The 12,500-nt window shown below is 45.0% G+C and overlaps 1 protein-coding gene across 5 annotated transcripts in view; it reads right to left on the reverse strand.

Moving 5' to 3' along the window:
- Positions 1-12,500, reverse strand: part of MSANTD3 (Myb/SANT DNA binding domain containing 3) — a 78,660-nt gene that overhangs the window by 15,719 nt on the left and 50,441 nt on the right. For all 5 annotated transcript variants that reach the window (XM_063922910.1, XM_063922907.1, XM_063922911.1 and 2 more), the window contains exon 2: positions 1,815-2,241. In XM_063922910.1, coding sequence (XP_063778980.1) covers positions 1,815-2,241 — 427 coding nt within the window. The remainder of the gene's footprint in view (positions 1-1,814; positions 2,242-12,500) is intronic.

Here is a 12,500-nt window from a genome sequence, read left to right on the forward strand (position 1 = left end):
TTGAGGAATTATTTAGATATACTACCATCACTAAACACTGCTAGGTGGTGATATGGCTCCCGAATATAAGCTACAGTATACATATTTTCACTAAGACTGCAACTGTTACCCAGTTAGTCAGAATCGTAATCCGTGGCCACATGCGCAATCTTGTTTTTTGACCTATCCTATCAGAGGATTGGGAAAACGGGTGACCTGTGATGTGTTAACCAGAGAAAAGTGAAGGTAAAAATGGGTAAATCAGACTGTACCCCCAAAAATGCCAAAGTGACATGATAACAATATAGAAGTATATTAGACGGCATAATAAAAAGATTTTTGAGACTTAAAACATGTTAAATGGCTGCAATAAGTGTTTTTTAAACCACTTAAAAATTATAAAAAAAGCTATGTTTTTTTGTGTAAAATAAATGCTCTCATTAAATTTTGGGTACATAAAAATGAGTGTAAGTATATATTTGGGTCAATTAAAGGCATCTTTATAAACCTTACAAAAACAATCAATTACTCTGACCTGCAAGCCTAAAAAACAGCTGTCACACTCATAAATCACCCCATATACACCTGTCCCATACCTTGTACTCCAATTTCCATAACTTTTAACCCTAAAACGGACATCTTATTGGCTAATTAAAAGTAATTAAAAACCTTAAAGTGCCTAATTAGTCATTAAGGGGGGTGTCCAAAAGCTTCTGAACCAAGTCCCGACATCTTTACCCAAATATAGGGATATGTGAAGAGAAATTTGCGATAAACCATAAAGGAGAATTATTGCATGTGAGTAATTTGATAGCTGTCATATTGCGGGTAATGCAAAAAAACCCCCCCAAGATTTTGCAATTTTTCGCTGTGAAAATGGGTTATCGTGGCTAATTGGATACCCCCCTATATCTGTACATTACTGGCCTTAGACATGCCAATCTTATGGTCTCACAAGACTCAAGGTGTGTACACACGGTGAGAGCCTTACTATGTCCGATTTTGACTATGCAATTTCCCTTGAACGCCCCCAGGGCCCAGATAGCACAGATAGTACAGATTTTGACTATCTGTGCTTGAGATTTTGTCTATGTACGATTTTGATTGCCAATTTTGACTATACTTTGTACTAAGTAGTATACTAGATAGTCAAGATTGACTTGCCTGCACAGTCTATCTAGCCTTGCGATACCGACCCCGCGGGAGTGCACATTGGGATGGAATCTGTATCGCAAACTGACAATTTCTATCTGAAGTCTACTGTGACTTATTTATAGTAGACTTATTGGGGGAATTCAAATGTTTGAAAAGTCAGTTGGGTGTCTTTTTTTTCCTATCTAATAGACACCCAACCTACTTTTCAAACATTTGAATTTCCCCCAATATTATTTTTAATTAAAATAGTCATTTAAAGTAGAAGTATTTTATGTATAGACAGGTCACACTGAAGTGGCAGAAATCAAACCCTGTATTTCTCATGTATATTCAAGAAAATGAAACATTTTTTCTCAAATTATAGGGGGGGAAAAAAACGTACTCCAACACAGAAAGCAGCCTCTGGGACAGGATTTAAGATTTCTTCTAATGTGTTATTGTAATTTTATTATCAAATATGCACTTTATACTATTGAAAGCTAACACTCGTCGTCCCACAAAAATGGCACTTTATCAGATAAAGCACTGCTTCAATAGGGAAATTGAACTGAAATCACTTCCCCATTCCCCAGAGAAGTGGAGCTTGCTGCTCTCCTGTATTGTCTGGCCACAAACCTTTTTGGACCTCTTACTGCATTTCCCTTGTCAGCCTTTTGATGCCCACGTCTGCCACTAATTACCTGGATTGGAAGAGTCATGATTGTATGGAGTGTCCTCCTCAGATGGTGTCTGTACATAGTAGATCTGCTCTGGAATCATACTTGCCACCTTCTCTTTTAGGCTATTGGAAGCAAGCCCACAACGCATCACTTTTTCCCTTCTTTCGTGGGCCATTATCTTTCTGGTCCTTGCCTTGATATTCTCCCAGCATTTTTTTAGTTGTTTGAAATCCCTTAGAGAAACACTAGGTTGAGAATTGTACTCATGGGCTAGCGCTTGCCATGTGCGCTGTTTTAGAGCAATAGTTCGAGCATCACTTTTCTTACACTCCAGCACATACTTGTACTTTTCCACCAGGGCCAACAGGACATTCTTCTCCAGCTCTGAAAAGTACTTAGCTGGTTTCAACACTTCGTTGTTTTGCATTTTCCACGGTAATGCAAACATCTTAAAAACAAAGAAAACTAAGTTAGTTTACACATATGAAGTATGCAGTATACTGGCAGTCATACTCAATCAACAACATACTTATGCACAACTGCAACATGCTTAATGTGACAAAAACTAGCAACAATGGCAATAGTAGGTTGTAAGGCATATTCACAATTATACAATATGCACAATTAACACTTACAGATTTGTATATCACTGAAAATTAATAAATTCACAGCATTTAAAGTTATTATTAAATCACCAACATGACAAAGTTTATCAGATTTCTTTTTTTTTTTTTTTTTTTTACATTTACGTTATAGTTCCCTTTGCTGGTAACCAGGTACCCCTTTCCTTATAAGTGACAACCATGTTTTACCCAAAGAGAAAAAATAACTAAAATAAAAATAGGATTTTAATACCTACCGGTAAATCCTTTTCTCCTAGTCCATAGAGGATGCTGGGGACTCCAAAAGGACCATGGGGTATAGACGGGATCCGCAGGAGACATGGGCACACTATAAGACTTTGAATGGGTGTGAACTGGCTCCTCCCTCTATGCCCCTCCTCCAGACCTCAGTTATAGGAACTGTGCCCAGGGAAGACGGACATTTCAAGGAAAAGGATTTTTGTTACACTACGGGTGAGATACATACCAGCTCACACCACAAACACACCGTACAACTGGATTAGCAGGAAACCAGAGACAGTATGAACGAAAAACAGCAACAAGCTGAACATAACCGATACACAACCGTCGTGTAAACGAATCAACAACTAACAATACAACTGCAAGTAACAGTCCGCACTGGGATGGGCGCCCAGCATCCTCTACGGACTAGGAGAAAAGGATTTACCGGTAGGTATTAAAATCCTATTTTCTCTTACGTCCTAGAGGATGCTGGGGACTCCAAAAGGACCATGGGGTCTATACCAAAGCTCCAGACCGGGCGGGAGAGTGCGGACGACTCTGCAGCACAGACTGAGCAAACACGAGGTCCTCATCAGCCAGGGTATCAAACTTGCAGAACTTAGCAAAAGTGTTTGAACCCGACCACATAGCTGCTCGGCAAAGTTGAAGTGCCGAGACCCCTCGGGCAGCCGCCCAAGATGGGCCCACCTTCCTGGTAGAATGGGCCTTCACTGACTTCGGCAACGGCAATCCAGCCGTAGAATGAGCGTGCTGAATCGTATTACAAATCCAGCGTGCAATAGTCTGCTTGGAAGCAGGATTTCCAATCTTGTTGGAAACGTACGGGACAAACAGAGCCTCCGTTTTCCTAACCAGAGCCGTTCTGACGACATAAATTTTCAAAGCTCTCACGACATCGAGAGATTTTGGCACCGTCACGGCATCCGAAGCCACAGGCACCACAATAGGTTGATTTATGCGAAACGAAGAAACCACCTTTGACGAGTCCTAATTCCGCTCTATCCACATGGAAAATCAAATATGGGCTCTTGTGAGACAAAGCCGCCAATTCCGACACCCGGCTGGCGGACGCCAAGGCCAAAAGCATGACCACTTTCCCAGTGAGAAATTTCAACGCAAAGGTTAAAACCAGGGAGACATAAGAAATTGCAACACCACGTCAAGATCCCATGCTGCCACGGGTGACACAAACGGGGGATGGATATGCAGCACTCTCTTCACGAAAGTCTGAACCTCAGGAAGGCGGCCAATTCTTTTTGAAAGAAAATAGATAAAGCCGAAATCTGCACTTTGATGGAACCCAATTTCAGGCCTGCATCCACGCCTGCCTGCAAAAAAATGGAGGAAACGACCTAGCTGAAACTCCTCTGCCGGAGCTTTCTTGGCTTCACACCACGACACATATTTTCTCCAAATACGGTGATAATGCTTCGCCGTGACCTCCTTTCTAGCCTTAAGGAGAGTGGGGATGACTTCCCCAGGAATACCCTTTCGAGCTACGATTTGGCGTTCAACCTCCACGCTGTCAAACGCAGCCGCGGTAAGTCCTGAAATTACGCATGGCCCCTGCAGTAACAAGTCCTCTCTGAGAGGAAGCGGCCAAGGATCTTCTATGAGCAATTCCAGAAGATACGGATACCAGGCCCTCCGTGGCCAATCTGGAACGACGAGTACTGCCGGAACCCTTGTTCGTCTTATGATCCTCAACACCTTTGGAATGAGAGGAAGCGGAGGGAACACATATACCGACTGAAACACCCACGGAGTTACCAGGGCGTCCACTGCACTGGCTTGGGGGTCCCTTGACCTGGAACAATACCTCGGAAGCTTCTTGTTGATGCGAGACGCCATCATGTCTATTTGAGGAACTCCCCAACGCCATGTCACTTCTGCAAATACCTCTTGATGAAGAGCCCACTCTCCTGGATGGAGATCGTGTCTGCTGAGGAATTATGCTTCCCAGTTGTCCACGCCCAGAAGGACGACTGCTGATAGAGCACTCACGTGCTTTTCCGCCTAGCGGAGAACCCTTGTGGCCTCCGCCATCGCCGCTCTTTGTTCCACCCTGGCGGTTTACGTACACCACCGCTGTTATGTTGTCCGACTGAACCAGGACAGGCAGACCTCGAAGAAGGTGTTCCGCTTGCAGAAGGCCGTTGTAAATGGCTCTTAACTCCAGCACGTTTATGTGGAGACAAGTTTCCTGGCTTGACCATTTTTCCTGGAAACTTCTTCCTTGTGTGACTACACCCCAGCCTCGGAGATTTGCATCCGTGGTCAGCAGGGCCCAATCCTGGATTCCGAACCTGCGTCCCTCTAGAATGTGAGAACTTTGCAGCCACCACAGGAGAGAAATTCTGGTCCTGGAAGATAGACTTATTTTCCGGTGCATGTGCAGGTGAGACCCGGACCATTTGTTCAGCAGATCCCACTGAAACACCCGGGCATGAAACCTGCCAAACGGAATGGCTTGGTAAGCTGCAACCATCTTCCTTAGCACTCGAGTGCATTGATGAATCGACACTCTTGCTGGTTTCAGAAACTCCTTGACCATGCAATGGATTTCCAGAGCTTTTTCCGCCGGAAGAAACACTTTCTGTAGTTCCGTGTCTAGGATCATGCCCAAGAAGAGCAGCCGAGTTGTCGGGATCAACTGAGACTTTGGCAAATATAGAATCCAACCATGATGTCGCAGAACCATCAGGGAGAGTTCCACATTTCTCAGCAACTGCTCCTTTGATCTCACCTTTATAAGGAGATCGTCCAAGTACTGGATAATTGTGACACCCTGCTTGCGTAGGAGTACCATCATTTCCACCATCACTTTGGTGAAGACCCTCGGGGCCGTGGAAAGCCCAAACGGCAACGTCTGAAATTGGTAATGACAATCCTGCACCGCAAATCTCAGGAAGGCCTGATGTGGAGGATATATCGGGACATGCAAGTAGGCATCTTTTATGTCGACTGACGCCATAAAATCCCCCCCTTCTAGGCTGGAGATCACAGCTCGAAGAGATTCCATCTTGAACTTGAAAGTTTTCAAGTACAGATTGAGGAATTTTAGGTTCAGAATCGGTCTGACCGAGCAGTCCGGCTTTGGCACGACAAAGAGACTCGAATAGAACCCTTTCCCCCGTTGGGACGGGGGAACCGGGACAATGACCCTCTGTTGACACAGCTTTTGTATCGCAGCATTTACTACTTCCCTTTCTGGGATAGAAACTGGCAAGGCGGATTTGAAAAATCGGCGGGGGGGGGGGGGGGGTGAGGGGATCTCCTGAAACTCCAGTTTGTACCCTTGGGACACTATGTCTAAGACCCAAGGATCTAGGCCCGATTGAAACCAGACCTGACTGAAGATTCGGAGACGGGACCCCACCGGCACGGACTCCCGTAGGGGAGCCCCAGCGTCGTGCGGTGGACTTGGCAGAGGCGGGGGGGACTTTTGGTCCTGGGCGCCAGACACAGCAGGCGACCTTTTTCCCCTTCCTCTACCTTTTGATGCGAGGAAGGACGAGCCCCTTCCTTTTTTGTATTTATTAGGCCGAAAGGAATGTATCCGATAATGGGGTGCTTTTTTCTGTTGTGCGGGAACATAAGGAAGAAAAGATGACTTACCCGCAGTAGCGGTAGACACCAGGTCAGCGAGGCCGTAACCAAACAAGACACTACCTTTAAAAGGGAGAGCTTACATAGCTTTCTTGGAGTCGACATCAGCATTCCATTGATGAATCCACAGCGCCCTCCTGGCCGAGACTGCCATGGCATTGGCCCTTGATCCCAAGAGGCCAATATCCCTCGCCGCTTCCTTTAGGTAAGATGCAGCGTCTCTGATATAACCGAGAGTCAAAAGAATGTTATCCTTATCAAGGGTATCCATGTCAGATGCCAAATTATTAGCCCACTTAGCAATAGCACTACTCACCCATGCCGACGCCACGGCAGGCCTGAGGAGTGCACCCGTAGTGACATAAATGGCCTTTAATGTAGTTTCCTGCTTGCGATCCGCAGGATCCTTGAGGGCAGCCGTGTCAGGAGACGGAAGCGCCACTTTTTTGGATAATCGGGACAGAGCCTTGTCCACATTGGGAGATGACTCCCACTTTTCCCTGTCGTCAGAGGGGAAAGGATATGCCATAAAAATTCTCTTGGGAATCTGCCACCTTTTGTCAGGCGACTCCCAAGCCTTTTCACAAAGAGCGTTCAGTTCATGAGAGGGGGGAAACTTCACCTCAGGCTTTTTCCCTTTAAATAAACAAACCCTTGTATCTGGAATAGGAGGTTCCTCAGAAATATGTAAAACATCTTTAATAGCCACAATCATGTACTGAATACTCTTTACCAATTTTGGATGTAAACTGGCTTCACTAAAGTCGACACTAGAATCAGAGTCCGTGTCGGTATCCGTATCTGCCATCTGGGTAAAGGAACGTTTCTGTGACCCTGAGGGGGCCTGTACCTGAGACAAGGCGTCCTCCATGGATTTTCTCCACGTTTGTGTCTGAGAATCAGATTTATCAAGCCTCTTAGACAATAACGCCACATTTGCATTCAATGTACTCAACATATTCACCCAATCAGCAGTCGGCTGTGCCGACAGAGTCACTCCCACACCCTTCTCTGCGGGGAGGAGCATTCAGCCTCAGACATGTCGACACACTGTACCGACACACACACACACACTCACACTGGCAATAGGGGACAAACACACAGGGAAGCCTGTTAGAGAGAACACAGAGGGAGTATACCAGCTCACATCTCAGCGCCCATATACTACTAAAAAAATAATGTATATCCAGCACCAATTTACTGTGCCCCCCCCCCCCCCCCCCCCCGTTTTGATCCCTGTACTTGTAGAGGAGAGTGAAGATCCGGGCCAGCGTCTCTGTATGCAGTGTGAAGAGAAAAAATGGCGCTGGTAAGCTGTGCGGCTAAGCCACGCCCCCACCCGGCGCGCTGTAGTCCCGCTCAAATTCAAATTATTATACTGGCGGGGGGTCTCATATATAGTGCCCAGGCACCTCTAATATGCTTTTTTGCCAGTGAAAATTCCAGTAACCTGCTGCCCAGGGCACTCCCCCCTGCGCCCTGTGAGTGCCGTTGGTGTGTGTGTGGGAGCATGGACCGCTGCGCTGTACCTTCGTTACTGAAGTCTTCTGCCGTCACTGAAGTCTTCTGCCTTCTGCATACTCACCCGGCTCCTTTCTTCTGGCTTCTGTGAGGGGATTGACAGCGCAGCTCCGGGAACAAGCAGCTAGGCGCACCAAGTGATCGAACCCTCTGGAGCTAATGGTGTCCAGTAGCCTAAGAAGCAGAGCCCCTAACTCAGAAGAAGTAGGTCCGACTTCTCTCCCCTCACTCCCACGAAGCAGAGAGCCTGTAAATAGCAGGTCTCTCTGAAAATAAAGAAGCCTAACAAAGTTTTTTCAGAGAAACTCAGTAGAGCTCCCCTAGTGTGTGTCCAGTCTCTCCTGGACACATATTCTAACTGAGGTCTGGAGGAGGGGCATAGAGGGAGGAGCCAGTTCACACCCATTCAAAGTCTTATAGTGTGCCCATGTCTCCTGCGGATCCCGTCTATACCCCATGGTCCTTTTGGAGTCCCCAGCATCCTCTAGGACGTAAGAGAAATGTGTAAGATTCCACTAATTGCATGTATATTTGCAGCTCATACATTTATTTTTGATTCGAAGGGCACTCATTAAATGCATCCGGAAAATATGATTCACAGCGCTTTACTTTTTCCACATTTTGTTATGTTACAGCCTTATTCCAAAATGGAATAAATTCATTTTTTTCCCTCTAAATTCTACACACTATGCCATAATGACAATGTGAAAAAAAGTTTGAGATTTTTGCAAATTTATTAAAAATAAAAAACTAAGCAATCACATGTACGTAAGTATTCACTGCCTTTGCTCAATACTTTGTTCAGGAACCTTTGGCAGCAATTACAGCCTCAAGTCTTTTTGAATATGATGCCACAAGCTTGGCATAACTATCTTTGGCCAGTTTCGCCCATTCCTCTTTGCAGCACCTCTCAAGCTCCATCAGGTTGGATGGGAAGCGTCGGTGCACAGCCATTTTCAGATCTCTCCAGAGATGTTCAAGTCTGGACTCTGGCTGGGCCACTCAAGGACAGAGTTGTCCTGAAGCCACTCCTTTGATATCTTGGCTGTGTGCTTAGGGTCGTTGTCCAGCTGAAAGATGAACCGTCGCCCCAGTCTGAGGTCAAGAGCACTCTGGAGCAGGTTTTTATCCAGTATGTCTCTGTACATTGCTGCATTCATTTTTCCCTCTATCCTGACTAGTCTCCCAGTTCCTGCCGCTGAAAAACATCTTCACAGCATGATGCTGGCACCACCATGCTTCACTGTATGGATGGTATTGGCCTGGTGATGAGCGGTGCTTGGTTTCTTCCAAACATGACACATGGCATTCACGCCAAAGAGTTCAATCTTTGTCTTATCAGACCAGAGAAAATTTTGCTTCTCATGGTCTGAGAGTCTTTCAGGTGCATTTGGCAAACTCCAGGCGGGCTGCCATGTGCTTTTTACTAACGAGTGGCTTCCGTCTGGCCACTCTACCATAAAGGCCTGATTGGTGGATTGCTGCAGAGAGGGTTGCCCTTTTGGAAGATTCTCCTCTCTCCACAGAGGAATGCTGTAGGTCTGATAGAGTGACCATCGGGTTCTTGGTAGGGGACTAGGACCCTTCTCCCCTGATCGCTCATTTTAGACGGCCGGCCTGCTCTAGGTAGAGTCCTGGTGGTTCCGAACGTCTTCCATTTACGGATGATGGAGGCCACGGTGCTCATTGGGACCTTCAAAGTAGCACATATTTTTCTGTACCCTTCCTCAGATTTGTGCCTCAAGACAATCCTGTCTCGGATGTCTACAGACAATTCCTTTGACTTCATGCTTGGTTTGTGCTCAGACATGCACTGTCAAATGTGGGACCTTATATAGACAGGTGTGTGCCTTTCCAAATTATGTCCAACCAACTGAATTTACCACAGGTGGACTCCAATTGTGCTGTAAGAACAAAGATGATCAGTGGAAACAGGATGCATCTGAGCTCAATTTTGAGCTTCATGGCAAAGACTGTGAATACTTATGTACATGTAATTTCCTAGTTTTCTTATTTTGAATTTAAAAAAAAAAAAAAACTCCCAAAAACTTTTTTCGCAATGTCATTATGGGGTATAGTGTGTAGAATTTGGAGGGAAAAATTAATTTATTCCGTTTTGGAACAAGGCTGTAACATAACAAAATGTGGAAATAGTGAAGCGCTGTGAATACTTTCTTGATGCAACTATATATATATATATATATATATATATATATATATATATATATAGCGATGTGGTATAACGGTTCAAGTGACCAATGGTGTTAAAGTATCGAAACACATTATATATATATATATATATATATATATATACACATACATACACACACACACACACACACACACATACACACACACACACACACACACACTGCTCAAAAAAATAAAGGGAACACTAAAATAACACATCCTAGATCTGACTGAATGCAATATTCTTATTAAATACTTTGTTCTTTACATAGTTGAATGTGCTGACAACAAAATCACACAAAAATTATCCATGGAAATCAAATTTATTAACCCACGGAGGTCTGGATTTGGAGTCACCCTCAAAATTAAAGTGGAAAAACACACTACAGGCTGATCCAACTTTGATGTAATGTCCTTAAAACAAGTCAAAATGAGGCTCAGTAGTGTGTGTGGCCTCCGCGTGCCTGTATGACCTCCCTACAATGCCTGGGCATGCTCCTGATGAGGTGGCGGATGGTCTCCTGAGGGATCTCCTCCCAGACCTGGACTAAAGCATCCGCCAACTCCTGGACAGTCTGTGGTGCAACGTGGCATTGGTGGATGGAGCGAGACATGATGTCCCAGATGTGCTCAATTGGATTCAGGTCTGGGGAACGGGCAGGCCAGTCCATAGTATCAATGCCTTCGTCTTGCAGGAACTGCTGACACACTCCAGCCACATGAGGTCTAGCATTGTCTTGCATTAGGAGGAACCCAGGGCCAACCGCACCAGCATATGGTCTCACAAGGGGTCTGAGGATCTCATCTCGGTACCTAATGGCAGTCAGGCTACCTCTGGTGAGCACATGGAGTGCTGTGCGGCCCCCCAAAGAAATGCCACCCCACACCATTACTGACCCACTGCCAAACCGGTCATGCTGGAGGATGTTGCAGGCAGCAGAACGTTCTCCTTGGCGTCTCCAGACTCTGTCACGTCTGTCACGTGCTCAGTGAGAACCTGCTTTCATCTGTGAAGAGCACAGGGCGCCAGTGGCGAATTTGCCAATCTTGGTGTTCTCTGGCAAATGCCAAACATCCTGCATGGTGATGGGCTGTAAGCACAACCCCCACCTGTGGGCGTCGGGCCCTCATACCACCCTCATGGAGTCTGTTTCTGATCGTTTGTGTAGACACATGCACATTTGTGGCTTGCTGGAGGTCATTTTGCAGGGCTCTGGCAGTGCTCCTCCTGTTCCTCCTTGCACAAAGGCGGAGGTAGCGGTACTGCTGCTGGGTTGGTGCCCTCTTACGGCCTCCTCCACATCTCCTGATGTACTGGCCTGTCTCCTGGTAGCGCCTCCATGCTCTGGACACTACGCTGACAGACACAGCAAACCTTCTTGTCACAGCTCGCATTGATGTGCCATCCTGGATGAGCTGCACTACCTGAGCCACTTATGTGGGTTGTAAGGAGGTCATACAGGCACATGGAGGCCACACACACTACTGAGCCTCATTTTTACTTGTTTTAAGGACATTACATCAAAGTTGGATCAGCCTGTAGTGTGTTTTTCCACTTTAATTTTGAGGGCGACTCCAAATCCAGACCTCCATGGGTTAATAAATTTGATTTCCATTGATAATTTGTGTAATTTTGTTGTCAGCACATTCAACTATGTAAAGAACAAAGTATTTAATAAGAATATTTCATTCATTCAGATCTAGGATGTGTTATTTTAGTGTTCCCTTTATTTTTTTGAGCAGTGTATATATACGTATATATATATATATATATATATATATATATATATATATATATATATATATATATATATATATATAGTCTGTGCGGACCGGCACTCCCCCTCCACTCTTCACTGCTTAGGTGCCATCTCAGGAGTAGATGAGTAGATAGAACATAAAGCAAGCGGCACTCTAAGTCTGATGGAAAGTCAAATATATTTCACACACATAGTGATCCGACGTTTCGGGGTCCAAGCGCCCCTTTGTCAAGGTGAACAACCTTGTTCACCTTGACAAAGGGGCGCTTGGACCCCGAAACGTCGGATCACTATGTGTGTGAAATATATTTGACTTTCCATCAGACTTAGAGTGCCGCTTGCTTTATGTTCTATCTATCTCTCTCTATATATATATATATATATATATATATATATATATATATATATAAAAATTACATATAAATAAAAGAAGGGGGGAGAGAGGGATATAAAAAAAATCCACTAAAAACACAGGTGTTATATTTAAAATAGTATTAGGAGAATCTTAACTTAGTTGGTAGGAGGTCATAGAGGGAGAGCCCAACGCGTTTCGTCCTGTAGACTTCTTCATATAGGTATCATGTCTAACTAGGCCATTGCCCATTCTTTTCAGGTGTATTTCTGGTGTGAGGGTATATTTACAGGTGACACCATATAAAAACCCATGCCTTGGAGGAATATTCATTCAATATGCATGAAAATCAGAAAATCTGAATTCCAGTATTTCATAAGGCTATACACTTAGCACAATTGTTCATTTC

This window comes from Pseudophryne corroboree, chromosome 5 (genome assembly GCF_028390025.1).
Source record: "Pseudophryne corroboree isolate aPseCor3 chromosome 5, aPseCor3.hap2, whole genome shotgun sequence".
Taxonomy (NCBI): Eukaryota; Metazoa; Chordata; class Amphibia; order Anura; family Myobatrachidae; genus Pseudophryne; species Pseudophryne corroboree.